Source organism: Acyrthosiphon pisum, chromosome A3 (assembly GCF_005508785.2).
Source record: "Acyrthosiphon pisum isolate AL4f chromosome A3, pea_aphid_22Mar2018_4r6ur, whole genome shotgun sequence".
Lineage (NCBI taxonomy): Eukaryota > Metazoa > Arthropoda > Insecta > Hemiptera > Aphididae > Acyrthosiphon > Acyrthosiphon pisum.
In genome coordinates this window covers 21,227,130-21,248,186 of record NC_042496.1, presented here as the reverse complement: position 1 = coordinate 21,248,186, position 21,057 = coordinate 21,227,130, and the positions used below count along the sequence as shown (strand labels likewise).

General features: G+C 35.7%; 1 protein-coding gene across 1 annotated transcript in view; it reads left to right on the top strand.

The window, feature by feature from the left end:
* LOC100166039 overlaps positions 1 to 21,057 on the top strand; it is a 127,879-nt gene that overhangs the window by 25,813 nt on the left and 81,009 nt on the right. Inside the window, 22 exon segments of the mRNA XM_029491600.1 lie at positions 1,987 to 2,182; positions 9,227 to 9,331; positions 9,560 to 9,676; positions 10,458 to 10,589; positions 11,509 to 11,624; positions 12,962 to 13,214; positions 13,800 to 14,060; positions 14,698 to 14,817; positions 14,885 to 15,018; positions 15,088 to 15,325; positions 15,415 to 15,537; positions 15,640 to 15,774; positions 15,846 to 16,079; positions 16,155 to 16,664; positions 16,730 to 16,912; positions 16,978 to 17,226; positions 17,294 to 17,521; positions 17,596 to 17,799; positions 17,884 to 18,177; positions 18,752 to 19,003; positions 19,086 to 19,275; positions 19,425 to 20,998. Of these exon segments, the coding sequence (XP_029347460.1) occupies positions 1,987 to 2,182; positions 9,227 to 9,331; positions 9,560 to 9,676; positions 10,458 to 10,589; positions 11,509 to 11,624; positions 12,962 to 13,214; positions 13,800 to 14,060; positions 14,698 to 14,817; positions 14,885 to 15,018; positions 15,088 to 15,325; positions 15,415 to 15,537; positions 15,640 to 15,774; positions 15,846 to 16,079; positions 16,155 to 16,664; positions 16,730 to 16,912; positions 16,978 to 17,226; positions 17,294 to 17,521; positions 17,596 to 17,799; positions 17,884 to 18,177; positions 18,752 to 19,003; positions 19,086 to 19,275; positions 19,425 to 20,998 (5,848 nt within the window).

Genomic DNA, 21,057 nt, shown 5'->3' with positions numbered 1-21,057 from the left:
CCATCATGATTATCTGACAAAAAGTACTGGTTGATGTCTTTTTTTTACGACTGTGGTGGCCCGATCAGGCTAATAAAAAAAAGTAATGTATAACGGTCACAATACGAATCATGGAGTAAGAATTCACTTACAGTTCCATTCAGTAATTTAATTCAATAGAAACTAATTTTTTCCATCGGAAGCGGCCAAAGTCATTCGTCTTCTGTTTCGATTTATTTTATTTTTTAACGGTCTACAGCGCTTATATACAGTATGTGATGAATAGTGATCGATTGTTTCCACTCTACACTTTGAGATTAAAATATTGACATTTTCTCCGATAGTGACTATAGTACCTATGGTAGATAACTTCAGAAGTTTGATTTGTTGTGTTGGGTTAAGTGTATAAAGTGAAAATATTTCCTATATGTATACTTTGTTTGTTTGTATTTCTTATTATTTTATAACCGGTTAAATAAACAATTTGATGGTTGAAAATCACGTAGACGTGAGGTAGTAGCTATAGGTGGAATCTACAATTAATAGATAATAATATAGTACTACAAATAAAATTTAAGAATATGATTATTCAAATATAAATAATATACAGAGATGTAGGTATATATTATTTTAGATTTACACGCGTGGATAAGACCGTGATACTGCCATTTATTTGAATGCACATAATTTGCGTGAATATAATTTGGGGATAAAAAGAAACAGAAAACGCAGTAGAGTCATGGCGGGTAACCTAAGGTTAAGGGCATAGGAGTCTCGGATGGCTTCTCGGAAGTCATAACCTTGTAGTTAAAAGGAAGACGATATAACGACATCAGCTCAGATAATGGCTACTGCGTGAACCTAAACGAAACCAACAAACCATGCAATTGTTGATGGAGCGTTACGTTTTAGTCTGTACATCGTTGTTGATCTGCTGTTCTGAAAATTGACATTTTTCATAATAGACAAAACAAACCAACTGTACCCCACATGAAAATCGGAAAAAAATAATGTCTAGTTAATCATTAATTATTATTTACATACTATATGTAATGTACTTATTAATCATCATAATAGCTTACTGAAAAATGAAAATGTTCACATGATTATACATGAAATATACATTTCCAGCAATATGAATAAAATATTAAAATATAATAATTACTACATCTATATTAAAATCAATTTTTATGTAATAAATTAACTTATAAAATAGACTATTTTATAAAAATCAATAATCAAACATCAACAAGTTTGTAATATATGTAAACAGTTCATGATATGTATATACTTTAAAACATTATTTTTCGATTTTACTTTTATAACACGATTTATTACTGTCACATTATAAGTTTTCGGTAGTTAGAGCAAACTATATAGGAGCGTCAATTTTACACTTAGATGTTATATTATTATTGTAAACTTCATTGAATAGCATATTATACAAACTACTACAAATCTCAGGGTTAACAGCGCCACATGATATCTTTTTGAATTGAAATATAGGGCACGTTATAGTCTTAGGCGATAATTATAACTAGTATTAAAAAATGATCATCAATAGTGACTAGTGAGCCAGTTATATTAATACAGTTAATTATCCGAATAGCTGTATGCATAATATACAGTATAGGTATACACATTCAAATAAAAGTCCGCAAGGTAAATATTATTTATAAAGATATTTCCTTCCGTTCAATTACTCATTTCATAAATTCATGTGAATTGAATGCGTGTATATACCTACGGTACACTATAAACCTACTATACATAGCACAATAATAGTTTCGTAATAACTCGTATAGTTGATATTTTAAAAATGGTTTATAGTAATGTATATGTTTGGGCCGTATAAAAAGAAAAATCCGTATGACTAAACCTATGACTTTTACTAGGATGTTTGAATTTTAAAAATGTATAAATATTGTTTTGATATTTCAATAACTTCTAACTGACTACAATATTTAAAAATGTAAACGTTAACTGATGTTTTGAATTGTTTTACAGGTAAATGCTCAAGGCGGAATTGGATATGGAATAAAAAGAGAGATATTCTTTTTGAACTTGGAAGACGGATACTTTGGATGTCAAGTGAATGAATCTACGACGGTATTGCAGTTGTATGAGCTTTCCAGGCTATGCGATGGCAAACAAGACTGTTACAAAGGGTCCGATGAACTGAGACGAGAACTCAAGTGCACGAGTAAGTCAAAAGTTGTTTTATTTCGTTGTTTTAATAATCATTTTTATTGAACAATCGATTAGTTTACAATAAAGCAAAAATGACGAATCTATATGCGTAGGTGAAACCGGATATTTTTTAGTCAGTATTCGATATTATTTTTGGTTACTCAGCTATTGTGCCTGCGGAGAGACACTTTACATATTATTATTACTTTTAACGCGTTTGCGTTTTCAACCGCAAGTCAATTTCGTCGTTTCAGTCGCTATTATATTATACAATATAGTATCGATCGCGTATAGCAAATTAAAAACCTTGGAGATATCGAGTCGGTGTACTCTCGAGATCTATAACTTTCACGACCCTCGACATGCAACCACTGCAGGCCCTGTATAGCGCGTGCAATCTACAACACAAGCGACTTACGGGCGACGGTCTTTCTTTCGACATTGGCGCTCGTAAATATATGCACTACACGCACTATATTGGCCATTATACAAAATATAACTGCTGCAGTAATAGGTACACATAATAGGTATTCATATTTTATAATATTATTATGTGTATGTGTAGGAATCACGAACCACGCGCGTAATGTCCGATAAAGTCGATCATAATATTTTCTTTCTTATTGTCGCAATAACAATCACCCGTCATCGTTATGACTTATGAGCCAAGTGCTCGAGCAGAAATGGAAAACTATACGACAAACACGCATCGAAACCGTATCATTAATAAATATGTAGTTATGACAACCGACCGCGTGCGATTTTAAACCTCTTTAGTGTGGGTACGTAATGAGTATTCAATGAATGTCAAAAGTGTACGTATTTCATTTCTTTGGAGTGTAGGTAGGTACACTACGCAGGCCGAAGATCGAATGTGTGTAATGGATTTAGCCATTTTTCAGACTTTTCGGTAAAAAAAAAAAAACGTACACCGACTTCCGGTTACACATATTATGACGTACCTATGTCAATACCTTCGTAATAATATGCGATAAACGCACTCTATTGTTTTACACTCGAAGCGGTTAAATCGTCAAATCCGTCCGATCGTATACGTGCTGTGTGCAGTCGTCGGTATAATATAATATTATAATAATACGATAGTTATACCACCTACCCGGTACCTATATTATATTACATAATATTAAATATTAATATAATAATTAATACGATATGAAATAACAATACACGTGCGGTCTCTGCAGCGGGTACACGCGTATTACACCTAAACATTGCTGCACCACGCCACAACGTCGTCCGCGGTGTAAGTGAAAAAAAAAGCACCGGGCCGAGTCAACCTGCAATGGTGCAGTGCGGTACAATATAAGTATTGTATAGGTACTTGCAGCGTACTTGCCTCCCATATATATATATATATATTATTATGTGTACGTCGGACACACAATACGTACGTAATAATAATATATAATGGCGGGTTGTTGAAGTATAATATGCATGTGCGCACACCTACCCGAAACGGCCGTCGTCGTATTCGTCATCGCACCGCTGCCGCCGCCGCCGTCGTCGTCGGGGACGTGCCGTGGGTCTTTTAATAATCAGCCGGCTGCAGCACGCTGTTTGAATAATCAAACGCCGCCCGTACGCGAGTGTGTAAAATAATGGAGAAAAAATGACGTGTCGACGTAACACCGCGTGAAATAAAAAAGGATTAATCGTACGCCACACCATCATCGGTGGTCGACGACTCGAGATCTCGAATTAAAAAAGGAAATCCAACTAGACCTATGTGTGTTGTACATAATTCCATTTACGCGAGCTTATTGTGTCTCCGGTGTTTCCGCCGATACCTTTGCAGGCGTTTGGACAATAATTTTGTAGACGGTACTGTGCTGAAAATACTGAATGCTGACGATAACAGATCCGATAATAATATTTACTACGTTTTTTTTAAATTTAATTTGCTCGATGTTATAACGGAGCTATAATCATCATCAGAATTAGAATTTCAGGCGAGCCTTAACGCTCCAACAAAGTTATTCGACCACAAACTATTTTATGTGTAACCCTCCGACAAACGCCACTTTATCAAGGAACGACGTTACAAATGAACAGTTACAAAAACATAAATTTGTATATCGATTTAATGAACCGCTTTTAAATATAATATCCCATGTTATTTGATATACGATATTGATAATAATATGCATAGAAACGAATCGTATGGTGAAATTCTAATGTAATTTATACATATTATAAACAAATAACTAATAATAAACATTCACTATTTACTCGTATTTCAGTATATCTACCTATTTTGTCATACAAACAATAATTGCAATTTACAAGTCGTGTTTCAATAATAGCTACACATGGGTAGTGCATTACGGTGTTTAAATAGTGGAACAATTTTTCGAACATTTGAATATTGAGCAATAATAATATATCTAATATTCGTAAACGGTGGAGAGGTTATTTTCCATATCGGTACCTATAAATTGTTCTTATACAACCAATATAATGCTTGTATTGTGATAGGTACGCGAATAATAAATAAATATGAAAAAAAGTTCGTTTGCTAGAATGTCGACTGGACCATACTACTCAGTTACAAAACCCATAATATGATACGGCGTTCCGTAAAATGAGAGTCAAAATCGATTTGTCATTGGAATCGAGAAAAAAAATTGAAAAAAATAAATACGCGTTTTGCGAATTGCGATCATGACAGTGTACCTATACCGTTCCGTTTTAAGACGACGGATAGGTATCGCGCCCACCATACAGGAAAAACGACATACGATATAACAACGATCTAGTATAATATAATAAACATATCGGTATTACCTACTTGTATACAAAATAGTTATCTCTATAGGGTCGAAAAATACACTAATCGATTTCGCACCATATAATATTATACTGAGCGGTATATCGCTGTTTGTCGTGACTTTGTCGTGACTGAAATAAAAAAAAAATCATCACAAACTGACTAGCGTGCCTAAAGTTACCACTTATATTATATTTTACTCGGATCGTAATCAATATAATATACAGCATACCTTTATGCAGTATAATTTACTATTATATTATATACCAATAGGTGGTACTTACATGATATTATTATGCTTTATTATAAAAACGTTCGTTCGTTTTTCAAAATTTTTTCGATCGGTCCGATCTTCAGATGCTCTCAGATGTGTCTCGAGGGATGTCATCGTCCGAAAGGCCCTATGGCTGCAACGTACCACCCACAATACACGTAATCTGTTTCAATTGTTGTTATTATAGTAAGTTACATTAACAGACAAACAACGCCGACAATAATGACAAGATAGGGATAACCGCCCCCAAACATTATGAAAGATGTCGAAGTAATTTTTTCTACTCTCCGCTCTAATGTTTCTTTACAGGTAATTTTTATTGTTAAAAATCCAACCCCATACGGTATTTCTTTCCGACTTCCATTTAATTATCCCACGAGGACCTTCCACGTTTTTAAATACGGGTTACATACATATTATATTATTATTATTATTATTATTATTATTATTGTTATATTTCGGTAAAACTAGAATATGATATAGAGTAACACGAACATGGCCGCTGCAGAGCAATGTGCATCGTAATAATAATTTTACTCGAATAATTCACGGTTACACGCGCGGCGTACAACATTTTGTTTGTTCGTGTACACACACGAGAAAAAAATTATGTATAGGTACATAATATAATAATATATACAATTTCTGTATTGTCACAGCTCGTAGATGATGATATTTATTGTATATACAAAACGTAATTTGCATAACGTGGTTCAATGTTGAGTGTTGACAGATCACTTAAGTGGGTAAATCGAATTTGTTACGTTATTATGGACCCGTAACGATATTAATTTTCAAGATAATAATAATAATAATAATAACGATGGTGCAGGTTGTTACAAATTATTATAAGGAAAAAAGTATGAAATATTGAAAATAAATATTGCCGTCGAACGAATATTACACTCTTTCCGGTTCATCATCTCAGCGGGAAAAATAAATACCTATAATGATATAATATCTTTCGATTATGTCAATATAATATTATAGTCATAGCAAAAATCTTTAAACCTGCGCGGTGGGTATTAATTTTATTCTCACAAATACATATGAAACTACAGATATTCGACAATAATATATGATTAATATTATTATATATTATATAATAGCGTGGTATGCCGGAAACGTAATTTTTATTAAATTATTAACCCTGTAAGTACCGTTAAGGTTTGTGAAAAATAACGAAATTAATGTTGCGATGTTGGATGCTCTCATCTATATATATATTCTGTCACGCACCACGTGGTGACAAAAACTTAAAGCGGTAACAGTGATAAACAGTCGTGATAAAAAATGAGACAAAAATATAAAACGTAGCTGCAGTGAGCCGCAATAAATCATTCTGAAAACCAATACGGACGATCTGATATAATATATAGATTATAGATCACACAAATTCCAATAAGTTAATATACCAGATTTCGTCTCAAGTACACATCCGTTGTTCGCATCCGCGATTCCGTAAATATTATGCTGTCTTAAAATGTTACAATATATCTATATTGTACCAGGTATTTATTATGCATATTATACCACGTACAAGAATATATTATTATCTTCGATTCGGATATCGCTAATTTTTCGACTCTAGCAAACCGTTAAGAGTCGCGTGCCACGATCAATTATCGCACGTAAAACGTTGAGGCCAAGGCCCTATAATAATTAATAGACGGTCATAGGTATAGCTCGCTGACCGCTGTCATCCCGCGCCGACGAAATCCGTTCGCTCGCACGTACCCACGACAATATTATATTATTATTATAAGTACCTTATATCTCTATATTAGGTATATTACATTATATTACTTACACGTGCGAGATGTGTACGCGAAACGGAAGTTACGTACTGCGAAACGACGTAATGATAATAATAATAATAACAACAGGTAGTATTGATATGCGAACGAGCAACACGCCAACGGAACTCGGGCCGGTAAACGTCTGTCCGTGCGGTTTTTTTTATTCCTCCAAATTCCCGTTGGCCGACCGATGACGAACTGCACTGCAGTCTTCGGGGAGAGGTCATCGACGTATAACATCTTCTTCACTTCGTGCCCGCTCGCACATTTAAGTCAGTCGAGTGTGCATAGGTATTTTAATTATTACCGTCGCGTTATGCGTTTACGCTGCGGATACGTAATATTATTATAATAACATAATAATATTAAAATATAGGTGAACAACGACGCGATAATGATAATATTATTATATTCGTCCCGCGAGATTGCAGGTCGGCCGAACGCAGTAATATGCATAATTTCGTACCCGCGTGCCCGGTGCGTTTCCATTAGGCGGAGATCGGTCACGAATTTTTTTCCAAACGTATAAAACAACACACAAATGTCCGAGCAAGATCGGATCCGACGGGGCCGTTAATTGTGCACCGACGCTGAAACTCGAAAGAGCATATAATATAATATATTTTCCGACATCCAACAGAATATTATCCGCAATGGGAAAATAAAAATAAATAATAAATCGTGCGCTCCGAAGAATGTTATAGTATAGGTACCTACTTATGTGCCTATACGGTTTATGTATAATATATATAGGCAGGTATAATAATATTATATATAATATAAAATATTATTATATTATATAGTGACCGTTGGGTGAACGACCTTAAAATAACCAATGCCTCTGCTATGTCGCTTCGATTCACTTTTCTTCCACGCGTCGCACTATGTAATAATTGGGAGTCCATTTAGAGCATCCGTTTCTTTCTGCAACGTGTCCGTGTGTGTGTGTTTATTTTGCGGCGCTCGTATTATTATTATTATTATTATTGCTCCATAACTGTAAAGCGTCTTTGTTTTTTACCCGGCTATTTGGCAGCGTATATAACATAGGTACATCTAATAATATAATATATATAATATTAAAAAAAAAAAAATTAATATATAATAATATGTAACGCGTAGCAGAATGTACCTACGTTTTCCGTTGTTTTGCGTTTCTCGCACGAAGGCTCATGAGAATCATCGTTATTATTTTCCGCAAATACCGGAGGCCCATAAACTGCTATTACGTACAAACAACAATATATATGTTATTTATACGCGGGACGTATAATTTGAAATTCCAAACAGTACATTTGTATTTTAATAAGTACACACACACTCGTGCAATATAGACGCGATAAAGTGGTTCAAACGTGGTGTTTACGAATTTTTTTTAAAGAATATACCTACCTACACGCGGTACACAAATAACTATAATTTTAAAGGTGTACAACTGTGGAAGATGGAAAAAAATTCAAAAGTAATAATAGCTTATACCTCATAGAAATTATCGATGTTAGGAATAATAATTTTTCAAATTTTTATCTGGCAGTTGCTGTCACCAGCGTGTTATTACTTTCTTCCAAGGCCACCAAGAAAATTGAATAAAATTAATTTTAATTAGATGAAATGTATCTGCACACTATAGTGCCGCTGCAGACTGTGCCAAAAACCAGAATTACGGGATCTTTACTCGTCTTATTGTAAACTGCAAGTAACACAATACCTACATATAAGAGAACAAATTTCGCGTGATGAAATTTGATACCTTCCGCAAATCGTTCGTTTTTGCGCATTCGAGTCGTTATCTCGCGAATCAGCATAATATATAGGAATCGAACGAAAAAAATTATAACGCGGCGGCTACATCTTAAATCGAAGACTGCGGGTGACAATATAATGGTGCAGTTTATGGCTTTGTGCATACTGCAAAGCGTCGCACGTACACACGATATAATATTATACATTCAGAATAACTATATATAACATGTATGGTATATACCCACCACGAAAGCTGACCTGAAGTGTGAATGTGTATCGACGTATTTTATTACATTCGATCTTCGATTATTTTTATGCGCGCGCATACACCTCTCTATGTACACCTCATATATACGCCTATATGGCCGTAATAATAATATGACCGTATTGCCGCGGCCTTCGGACAAACGATTTACATTTTAAAATAACTTGCGACGTTTACTATTGTTTCAGACGACTGCGAGGCTAAAGAAGGAACGCCCTGTCAGAACGGCGCGTGTCTCGACTCCCTTTGCCATTGTAACGACGGATACGGTGGATGTTCGTGTCAAGTGCCAGGTATGCATATACACATATACCATTACCATTATACCATAACGATGCTTATACCTATATGGCGTAATAATATTCTCAGCCCGTAACCGGCCGACCGGGCGATTGCGGAAATGTGTCCCCCGGACGTCTCTTGAAACGGCGTTCGACGGACACGTCTTATTGCCCATCGCATGACGTCCGAGTAGTGATAATAATAATGTTGTTAAATATATTGTGCGTTATTGTTTACAGACGAGAACGAATGCAAGTACAGGCCGTGCGACGTGTTCGCCCACTGCACCAACTCGCTGGGCAGCTTCACGTGTTCCTGTTTTCCAGGATACGTCGGCGACGGGTTCCACTGCCAAGGTATGAGATATTATAACACTCCTCGAAAATCGTTTATCGAGCCCCCGTAATAATATAATGCGATAATATACGCGTGCGTACAAGTATACTCTCGCACGTAATCACGGCGCCGTGTACAATAATTATATATATATACCAGATACCAACTATATATATATCAGATACCTATATATATATATATCGTATAATTTACACGAAGCCGTGATCCGGCAATATCCGCGGCCCCAGATAGGTTCTTGCGTTGTAAATGGCATCGACCTTGCTGCCCGGGCTGTTTATCCATTCCGCTGGCCGCCGCCGTCTCCCAGTCCGTTGTTATAATAATATTGTGTATACATAATATAACACTGCAGATATACCGTTACATTTCGAGACTGGCGAAACCGGATTATTATTATTATGATTTTTCCTAGGCCCCGTGTTCCAGTAGCTTTTTTTATCCTCTCATTGTTATTCATTATGTATATATTATACAGCACTAGCTGTAATAATTTTGCGGAACCACCGACACCGACTTCGTATATTATCGTAACGCTTGCGCGCTCTGCAATGTTTACGAAGCCGTTTTCTACAACAATAACATAATATTGTTGTATATGCTATATCAAAAAGTAGACGTTGAAAGTCTCAACGCAAAGTTGGACCCACCCTGCAGATCCAAAACGGGAAAACATTGTATACTCTTCGTCGGAGTCGACGAGAACTCCCGAGTCCCGAGCTCAAAAATAATCAGCTGAAACATAATATATTTAAATTGTACGTTTGATTTGAATTCATATAGATATCAACGAATGCGAGGATCCAGCCATCGCTAGTAGATGCGTACAAAACGCCGAATGCTGTAACTTGCCGTCTCATTTCTTGTGCAAATGCAAGCCCGGATACGTCGGCGATGGCGAAGTCGAGTGCAAAGGTAAGTCTTTTACGAAGTAAGACATTTACGACGGTCGTTTTTGATAGGTACGTGTCACGTGTATGGGTATAATATACGCCACGGGCTTAGGCCAATCATTCGAAACAACATTTCGCTATTGTCAAAACATTCGGAACGGACCTGACAACCGAAAAATTGCAAAACAGTCGTCGACCTTGCTGTCGTTTCCCATCAATCACAAGGAATTCAACGACCGATATGAAAAGAACAGGACAATCGTATTGTCGGTTAACGTTCCTATAATAATTCCTCGTGGGTGCTGTTGGCGTGTCTAAATTTTTCCGCGATAGTTCCGATTCATTAATGTCTTCACCTCGCAAATCCTACTGTACCTCAATATCAACACCAATCCGTGTCAGTTCTTATTTACTTTAAATTGATGTGTTTACCTTTTACTCTATTCTGTATTCTTATATATACATGGATCTCACGACAATATTTAATATTATTATTGTATACGATACCGTGGGATGTTTTATTGATAATACAAATAATTTGTATTGATTATCAAAACAAAAACAAAATATTCATGTGCATAATAATTTGCTTGCCTATACAATAATCTCATTACAATGACTCGTTATTTAAATACTAAATCCGACAAGTACAATAGCGCCGATTGGATCAACGATATGAATTCACACTTGTACTTCAATACTTGAACACATGTGGTAATACTTCAATGGTCGCTATTTCCAATGGCGTCGCGTCTATTTTCCTATATTATAGTTTCATGATTTTGCCGAAGAAACGCCACGTGGTATGCAAACCGTCTGCACACAATACCTATACGTTATAACTTATAATATCGTAAATTTTATTATTATTATAATAAAAATATGACCTTTACACGTACGTGTACGCCCCTCGTACTATTAATAACGTTATCATTTTACAGACATCGACGAGTGTTTGAGACCGGACGCTTGCGGCAACAACGCGATTTGCAGGAACACGCCGGGAAACTACACGTGCGACTGTCAACAAGGATTTGTGGGCAACCCGTACGACGGGGTAATTATATATTCAAATATTACTATATTATTATAATAAGCTAATACACTTAATTTGCCGCACAGTTCAACGGACCCGCATGCCATAAGTCTGTTATGTATTTTACAATATCCGTCTCGTTATTGAAACATATTAAAATTATTAAGTTTTCGTGACGTACCTACAACAATCTGATTGATGAAAGATGTGTTTAAAAAAAAATCTGTTTACACGAACTCGTGTCAAATTTGTTGTTTTTATTTCACTCCATTACTCTAGTGGTAACGAGTTTTTGTTTTTTTTTTTAATCAATTCGCACACTCCTTCCCAAGCGTTGTTAACGGTGAAAAATTATAAGGCACAGCCGGCACTACAACAACTATAAATCTAATTATTACACGATTATCGATCACACATATATCATCATACGTAGTGCGGTAATAATAATTATTACTTCTTCAATGGCGGTTCTCTTATATTTAACGTCTGCTGCTGCAGCAACGTATAGGTGATGTCATTATTTTTATTATCTTGACATCGTCGATTTAGTCGCGGGACGTAATAGCAGATATTACATACGCAAACTGAACGGTCATACCATATAAGGATGCGAAGGAATTGTATTTTTTTTTATGTTTTTTTATAGCATACCATTAAACGTTGGTTGTAATAATGACCGTTAAAGATTATATACAATTAATTCGTGACTAATTAAATCATGTCTAATTATCTCGATGTAACAAACTTTATACTTAGCATCTTAACTTAATACCTACCTACTGCAGGCTACTTATGAAAAAAAGAATATTTGTTGACGAGTTTTTAACGAAGAGTTCAACATAATTATAATTATTTATTAATATTATTATTCTTGACACCTCTTGCCAGCAATATTAAACAATAATTGACCACAATTAACAAATACCTGGGTTAACCATTAATCGGTTAACTGCCTTGTATTTAAAAATATATATTTTTATCAGATTATCTCAATAACAAATCGTTTTGAATACCGTTAAATAATGGCTAAAATGCAATACCGTTTAATTATAACATTAAACTTTAGTGTTAAGTAAATATATAGGTACCTACACATACAAACTATTTGTGAAAAAAATGTAATTTAATATGACTTAAAATTAACTCGATTCTTTATACAATTATTAATTTTAACGATAAAATTCCATCAAGTAGGAGAAATATCTCTGCGTTCATTATCAGCTAACGTATTTCACAACTTTTTCGATTATAATATAGGAGTCTGCTGTTGTTCTGGAAAAAATAATTCTGCGACAATAATTTAAATCTATATAACAACATCTTGTATTAACGTTTTTTTTTTATTTTACTATTAACAGTGTGTGGACGTAAACGAGTGTAGTTTGCCGAATGTTTGCGGTCCCGGTTCTCTGTGCACAAACTTCCCGGGCGGACACCACTGTGAATGTCCGGAAGGGTACACGGGCGATGCGTACGGAGCCGGATGTCACGATGTGGACGAATGTTCGCGGTCGCCCTGCGGCAAAGACGCGCAGTGCCACAACAACGAAGGCAGTTTCCGGTGTTCCTGTCCTCCGGGATTCGTCGGCGACCCGTTCCACTCTTGTAAAGGTATGCGACGATCACACGCGGCTCGTCACCAGATCATTATTATTGTATATAATATATAAAATGTGTAACCCATCGATGATTAACAATCTCAAACCCTACGCAGCGTATTTGTTGATCAGTATATTATTATTTTAAATCAAAGTCCGGAACAGCGGACAGTTCTCTGCAAACACTAAGTAAACCGAGTTTTGGAACAGAAGTATACAGTCAGTCGACCGAACGCAATCTCTCTCGCAAAAAAAAAACAAACAATATATGTTTGCTGCTTAACTTCACTCGTAATACGTTCGCGCGTCGTAAATACCTGTATACCGATGTCAAAACTGCACTCGAGCGGAATTCGCTTCTCTTTTCGTTAAAAGTCTATGTACCTATCATCTGCGTCTCGTCGACAAATGCGTGCATAACCAAAAAAAAAAAAAATAAAATAAAAAAAATATTTGACACTTACTACCACCTAATCTCAATAATATTATTATTGCGACACTGTGTACATAATAACATAGACCGTCTCTAACACCTGCTTCTCCTAACGTATAATTATATTGTTGTGTATTACATCGACACCGTACTCCGGAAACGCAGACGTGGACGAGTGCGAGTCTTCTCCGTGCGGCCCCAACGCCGTGTGCGCGAACGCGGCCGGCAACTACACGTGCTCCTGCGCGACCGGATATGCCGCGTCCGCGGAGGAAATGAGATCCGGAAGTGGATGCGCGGACGTCAACGAGTGCGTGGCGCCATCCAGCCCGTGCGGGATCAACGCCAAATGCACCAACGTCCCTGGATCGTACACCTGCCAGTGTCCGCCCGGGTTCACCGGGTCCGCGATAGATCACTGCCAAAGTTAGTTCGCTCATGCTTTCCGATAATTCCCCGATCGGCGCTTAGAACTATTTATAACTATATTATTCATATCGCTGCTCGTCGGGTTGCTGTCGCACGCTCCGGACATGTTTTGCATGGCGCGCTTTTGTTTTTATCTCGTCTTTTATTATTTATTATTGTTGTTGTTGCTGTTGTCGTCGAATGTCGTCTTGTACAGACATTGCGCGTGGGTCAATACTCTTGTGTCTCTCTGTCTATCTTTTTGTATACATTATAATATTATTATAAAGTGTTTACTTTTCGAATGCATTTTATAAAAAAACATTTCCTTTCTAGATTCTATATTTCGCATCGTTTTTCCGTTCTAGTCGGAAATTCGTTGTCATTCGTCTTACTTATTATTTATACTTATTTTTTATACGAGTATTTAGCAGCATGCGCCGATATTTTGGAGGTAAAACCATTCTTTTTTGATTACTATTGTGTGTGGCACGAATGCATCAAGATCCTTCGGTATGTATCAATTTTTATTATTGTTTTGGACGATTTCTTGACTTGACTGTGTAGTTATCCGTATCTGTATTGCATTTCCTTTTTTTCTTTATTTATATTTATTCCAAACATTTTAATAATACTGTCAATGTGTTCGCGATAGACGTCAACGAATGTGAGCATGCGCCGTGCGGAAACAATACTATTTGCACGGATACCGTCGGGAGTTTCGTCTGTTCGTGTAAAGAAGACTACACAGGCGACCCAATGAAAGGATGCCATGGTATTAATTTCTACTCGTAACGTTGGTTTACTTATTTTAGTCTTACCAAATGATTGATTATGTTTAGATATCAACGAATGCGAAATCTTTAGCAAGCCATGTGGTCCTAACGCGGTCTGTGAGAATACCAGCCCCGGATTTAATTGTCTTTGCCCGCAAGGATATTCTGGAAAACCGGACCCAAAAGTGGCCTGCGAACAAGTACACTCTAATTTTTCATTTTTGGTTTTAATACACATTATTCATTCTTTCAATTTATGTTAACCGAAGGTCGACGTGACAGTTTTATGTAAATCCAACTTTGATTGTACCACTAATGCTGAGTGCACCGAAGGTCAATGTTTTTGTAAGAACGGGTTCGACGCCAAAGGATCAGTGTGTGTAGACATTGACGAATGTCTTGCTCAGCCATGTGGACCATATTCGATGTGTTCAAACACCCCCGGTGGATTCCATTGTCAATGTCAAACAGGATACGTGGGTGCTCCACCGAGAATACAGTGCAAAGGTACGTCGCAATTAATTTTTTTTCGTTGATTTTAATATTGATATGTTTTTATTTTATTAATATATTTCAATTTTATTAAAATATTAAAGCTCCTTGTGAAGACGTCAAATGTGGAACACACGCTTTTTGCAAACCTAACGGTCAAGAAGCGTACTGTATATGTGAAGAGGGGTGGACATACAACCCAAATGATTTATCTTTAGGATGTGTTGGTAAGACTCACTGAAAAGTTTTTCTAACTTTGTACCTAAATATTATACTATATACGTTGGAAAAAAAAATATATACTAACTGTGTAAAAAATGTAATTTAAGATATCGATGAATGTGACAAAGTAAATGGACCGTTTGGACGGTGTGGAGGAAATACGTTATGTACAAATACACCGGGAAGTTTTGGGTGTCAATGTAAACCTGGATTTACTGGAAATGCGTTCAAACAGTGCACTGGTATATATTACATAATATAGTCTTATTTTGTTTTAATATTTTTACTACTGTTATTTAACATTTATTCACAGATATAAACGAATGTACTGACACCAACAGTTGTGGAAAAGATGCTCTATGTATTAATTTACCTGGGTCGTTTGATTGCGTTTGTCCCGGAGGTTCCATACCCGAACCAGATCCGTTTATTAAGTGTACCAAAGCTATAAACTGCACGGCTGATAACCAATGTCCAGGAAATTCTGTTTGCAGTAATCAAAAGCGTTGTTTCTGTCCCGAGCCGAACGTCGGTGATGATTGTAGACGTAAGAATATACCTATAACCTACAATATAATATTATCAAAATATTACATACTAAGAAAAATATTTTAATATTTAGATCCATGTGAAGATGTGCAATGTGGTCCCAATTCTGAGTGTATGTTACTCAACAAAGATGCTCAGTGTCTATGTTCGGCTGGATACACAGGAAATTCAAACACAGGATGTACAGATATTGACGAATGCAAGGGTAATCCTTGTGGCCCAGGAGCAGTGTGTAATAACGAACCGGGATCGTTTTCTTGTCAATGTCCCGGTGGAATAAGTGGAGACCCGTTCAGAGAAGGATGTTCTCAAGCGAAAAGTCCTACACAATGTAGTGCGAAATCTCCTTGTCCGGGATCTGAAATATGTGTTCAAGATGAATTTGTTGGTGAGAGTGTTTGCATATGTCAAAGAGGTTACATAAGGGACCCAAAAACTGGCAAATGCAGAGATGCCAATGAATGTACTGAACTTAGAGACAAACCTGCCTGTGGAGTTAATGCCGTATGTAAGAATCTTCCTGGCAGTTACGAGTGCCAGTGTCCTCCAGGCTTCAACGGGAACCCTTTTTCCAGCTGTGAAGGTAAATAACGAGATTTCATGCCATACAAATATATTTTTATATTATTTATTTATTTATCTGTTTAGAATGCAATTCATTAGAATGTCAATGTAGACCACCGTATCAAATTGTTAACGGGGAATGCACATTGGCGGGTTGTAATAAAGGAAAATGTCCAGCCGGCGCTGAGTGCATGTCTATTGCTGGCGGAGTAAGCTATTGTGCTTGTCCAAAAGGATATAGACCTAGAGAAGATGGATCATGTTATGGTATTTATTAATTTGATTATAATTAGTTATATTCATTAGGTATTGACTTTGAAATACATTTTTAGATGTTGACGAATGTGAAGAAAAAATACATTCATGTGGATACGGTGCAGAATGTATCAATAAACCCGGTACACATGAATGTTTATGCCCTGATGGTTATAGTGGAGATCCACACCATGGATGTTCTCGTAGTCAAAAGAAATGTATAAAAGATTCCGATTGCTTATTAAACGAAAATTGTATTCAACCAGGAGTTTGCGTTTGTCCCGTACCATACTATACCGATGTTCTCGACAATGATCGTTGCAAAAGTATGAATTTATAAATTATTATTATAATAGTATTTGCTTTTATTTTATTAACCATAAATCATATTAGGTCCTTGTGATCGATTTCCGTGTGGCGTGAATGCACAATGCACGCCAAGTGATCCTCCAAAATGCTTGTGTCTACCTGGATATAAAGGAGATCCTTTGCATGGTTGTGAGGATGTCGACGAATGTAAAGATAATCCGTGTGCTCTAGGATCACAATGCATAAATGAAAAAGGCCATTACAAATGTATTTGTCCACTCGGTACAAACGGTGATCCTTACTCTGTTGGATGTGAGTAGTTTTATTTAATATCTAAGAAAATATATTGAGTCACATAATAATATTATTTTATCTATGTTTTCTAGGTTTAGGAAAAGAAGCACCAGAGTTTGAATGTTCAACGGACGACGAATGCGTCGCTCAATTAGCATGTGTCAAAGGAACTTGTACAAACCCTTGTAGTCTTTTACCTTGTGGTCAAAATGCTTACTGTGAATCTGAAAAACATGCTGCGTGGTGTAGATGTAGTGCTGGTTATGTAGAGTCTATATTTGGTGAATGTGTGTCACGTAAGTGTGTAGTGGAATTTTCTTACAATTAAAAAATCAATTTAAAACAGAACCCTATATTTGATTTATATTATTTTATTGCAGCGTGTGACGGATATATTTGTGGCCACGGTGCACAATGTATAGTGTCGGCACAAGGACCTACATGCAAATGTTTAGAAGGTTCTATTGGTAATCCATTTGCTGGAGGCTCTTGTGAGCCTGATGTTTGCTCAAGCACCAGTCTTTGTGTCGCACCTAACATTTGCGTTGCTGGACGATGCAAAGAGAAATGTCAAGATCATTTCTGTGGTATTGGGGCTAGTTGTAACCACGAAACTAACGAATGTGTTTGTAATCCATTGTTCATTGGAGATCCAAATTACTTGTGCATGCCTCGTAAGTATCAATAAGATAATTAAGTATTAATAATTTTTTTCCGAAAAAATTACAATTATGTACCTATGTACTAATCAAACCTTTAAAAAATCTTGTTTTTTTCTTCAAAAAAGAGTAATAAACATATTATAATTTGGCCAAAAATCATATAAATAAAACTGTTAAATATCTAATTTTTAATTCAATGCCTATTTATATAAACATTTTTTATAAGAATAAATCATAGCATAAATGTAAAATATATTAACTACATATAGTTGACTACTTAATGAACTTAATTTAATTTTTACTGAGTGTATAATGTGTCTGTAGTATTTATCGTTTTTTTTTATCCATGTATAATTATGGACCTATATATTTCTAGTTACGAAATTCCCTAAATGAAATTGACAATGTTAGTAGGTATTTAATTGCATATAAATATAATATTATATCTTGTCTATAAATTTCTATATTTCTAACTCAACTATTCTCACTCAATTGTTAGATATTATAAAAAATTAAAAACTTAATTTTAATTAGGAAATTTTATTTTTAAAAAATCGTATTAAATAAATATTTTTTTCATTTTTAGCTATCACAATGCCTTCATGTTATCCTGGATGTGGAATTAACGCACATTGTGAATATGATGTGTTGAACGAAAATAAATGTGTTTGCAATTCTGGATTCATAGGAAATCCATATCATGAATGTGATTCTCAATCTAAAAAATCTTGTTCAAATATGACATGTGGAACTGGTGCATTGTGTAAAGAAAAACTAAATTCTATTGAATGTAACTGTCCATCAGGATTTAAAGGAAATCCCTATGTTCAATGTGTTGGTAAGTACTCGAACGATTAAATTAAACTAAATCAAATATTTAATAAATTTAGTAATTCTAATTCTAAAACATTTATTGTTAGATATTGACGAATGTTTGATTTCGGCTTGTGGTAACAATGCGGTTTGTATCAACACAATTGGAAGTTACGATTGTAGATGTATTGAAGGTTACGTGGGAAATCCATTTTTAGAATGTTCAGCTAAGACACCACAAATTTGCTACGACCCATTAACTTGTCAATGTTCAAAAAATGTCCCATGTCCAGTCGGGTAATTAAAAATTATTTTAAATTTGATTTATTGTCTAATAAGAGCATAATAATTTAAGTTATGTATGTTGTATACAATTTAAAATAGAAAACGTATTAATTTGTAGAAGTTGATTGATTTTTTATTAATTATTAATTGTATTATTATAGATTTGCTTGTAAACATGGAAAATGTGAAAACCAATGTGATAATATCAAGTGTGGTCTTAGAGCAGGATGTGTATTTGGGAAATGTGTATGCCCACCAGGGTTGATTGGCGATCCTTACAATTTTAAAACCGGGTGTAAAGCTCAAGGCCAATGTACAAACGATGGTGATTGCAAAGATACAGAAATATGTTTCCATATAAACAAAGAAGCAAGGAAATGTGTTGATGGATGTAGTAAATTACAGTGTGGACCCAATGCAGTTTGTGTAACAGAAGGCCATCGATCATCGTGCATTTGTACCGAAGGATATTTTGGAAATCCTGGAGACTTATACCAAGGTTGTAAACTCGAAAGAGTGGCACCTAAAGGAGAATGTAGAACAGACAAAGACTGCAATTCGACCAGCAAAGTATGTTCTATAATATCAGATGGGATATCTTCTTGTGTTAGTGCATGTACTCGAGTAGCATGTGGGCCAGATGAGATTTGTTTACTAGAAAAAAATGGTGCACCCGTGTGTTCATGTCGTCCGGAGTTTGTATGGAATCCAGTTATATCTAAGTGTGAACAGCCTTCGTTGCCTGACTGTTCAGTCGACGTTGACTGTAAAGATAATGAATCATGTAAACCTGATGCGTTGGGAGTATTAAAATGCATATCAGTATGTATTGAACTAACATGTCCATTCAATTCAATATGTGTTGCTAATAATCATGAAGGTAGCTGTCAATGTATGCCAGGGTATGTAGGAAACACAAATGATCGAAATGGGTGTCACCCTGTGAAGAAAAATAGTTGCCAACAAGACGTTGAATGTTTGCCGACCGAAGCTTGCTTGGAAGATCCAGTAAACAAGTTAAAATCATGCAAACCAGTGTGTGATCATACAGTATGTGGCCTAAATTCTATTTGCGTAGCAAATAATCATGTAGCTCAATGTCAATGTCCTCCTGGTACATTTACTGGTGACCCGTATGACTCAAATGGTTGCCAAGAAGTTTCATGTGTATATAACGATGATTGTCCACAAACACAAGTTTGCAACAGACAATCACATTCGTGCATGAATGTATGTGACAAAGATACTTGCGGAACTAATTCAGTATGTCTTGCTGATGGACATAAGTCAGTATGCCAATGCCCACCTGGTTTTAAACCTAATCCTGTTCCTGAAATATCTTGCGAAGCCACAGAAGTATGTGATGAATCTACGTGTCATTTCACTGCCATGTGTGAATCAAATCCTAATTCAGGATACATATGTAAATGTCCACCTGGCCATATCGGAGATGCTTATACGGAAGGATGTAGAGAAGAAGGATTGTGTCCAAACGGAAATATCGATTGTCCGTTGTTAAGTGTCTGCCAATCAGGTAGATGTGTGAATCCGTGTGAAAAATCTTGTGGAATAAATACAATATGCAATATCATTGAAAGAAAACCCATATGTTCGTGTCCCGATAATTTTGAGCCTATTCATGGTGAACCAAAAATTGGATGTGTCAGATCAGTTACTAAGTGCTTTAACGATTTAGAATGCAAAGGAGGTGTTTGTTCAAATGGAGAGTGTAAAGGTTAGTAAATATACTCTAATAACATTTTAGTTGGATACTAATAAGTAGGTACTATTGTT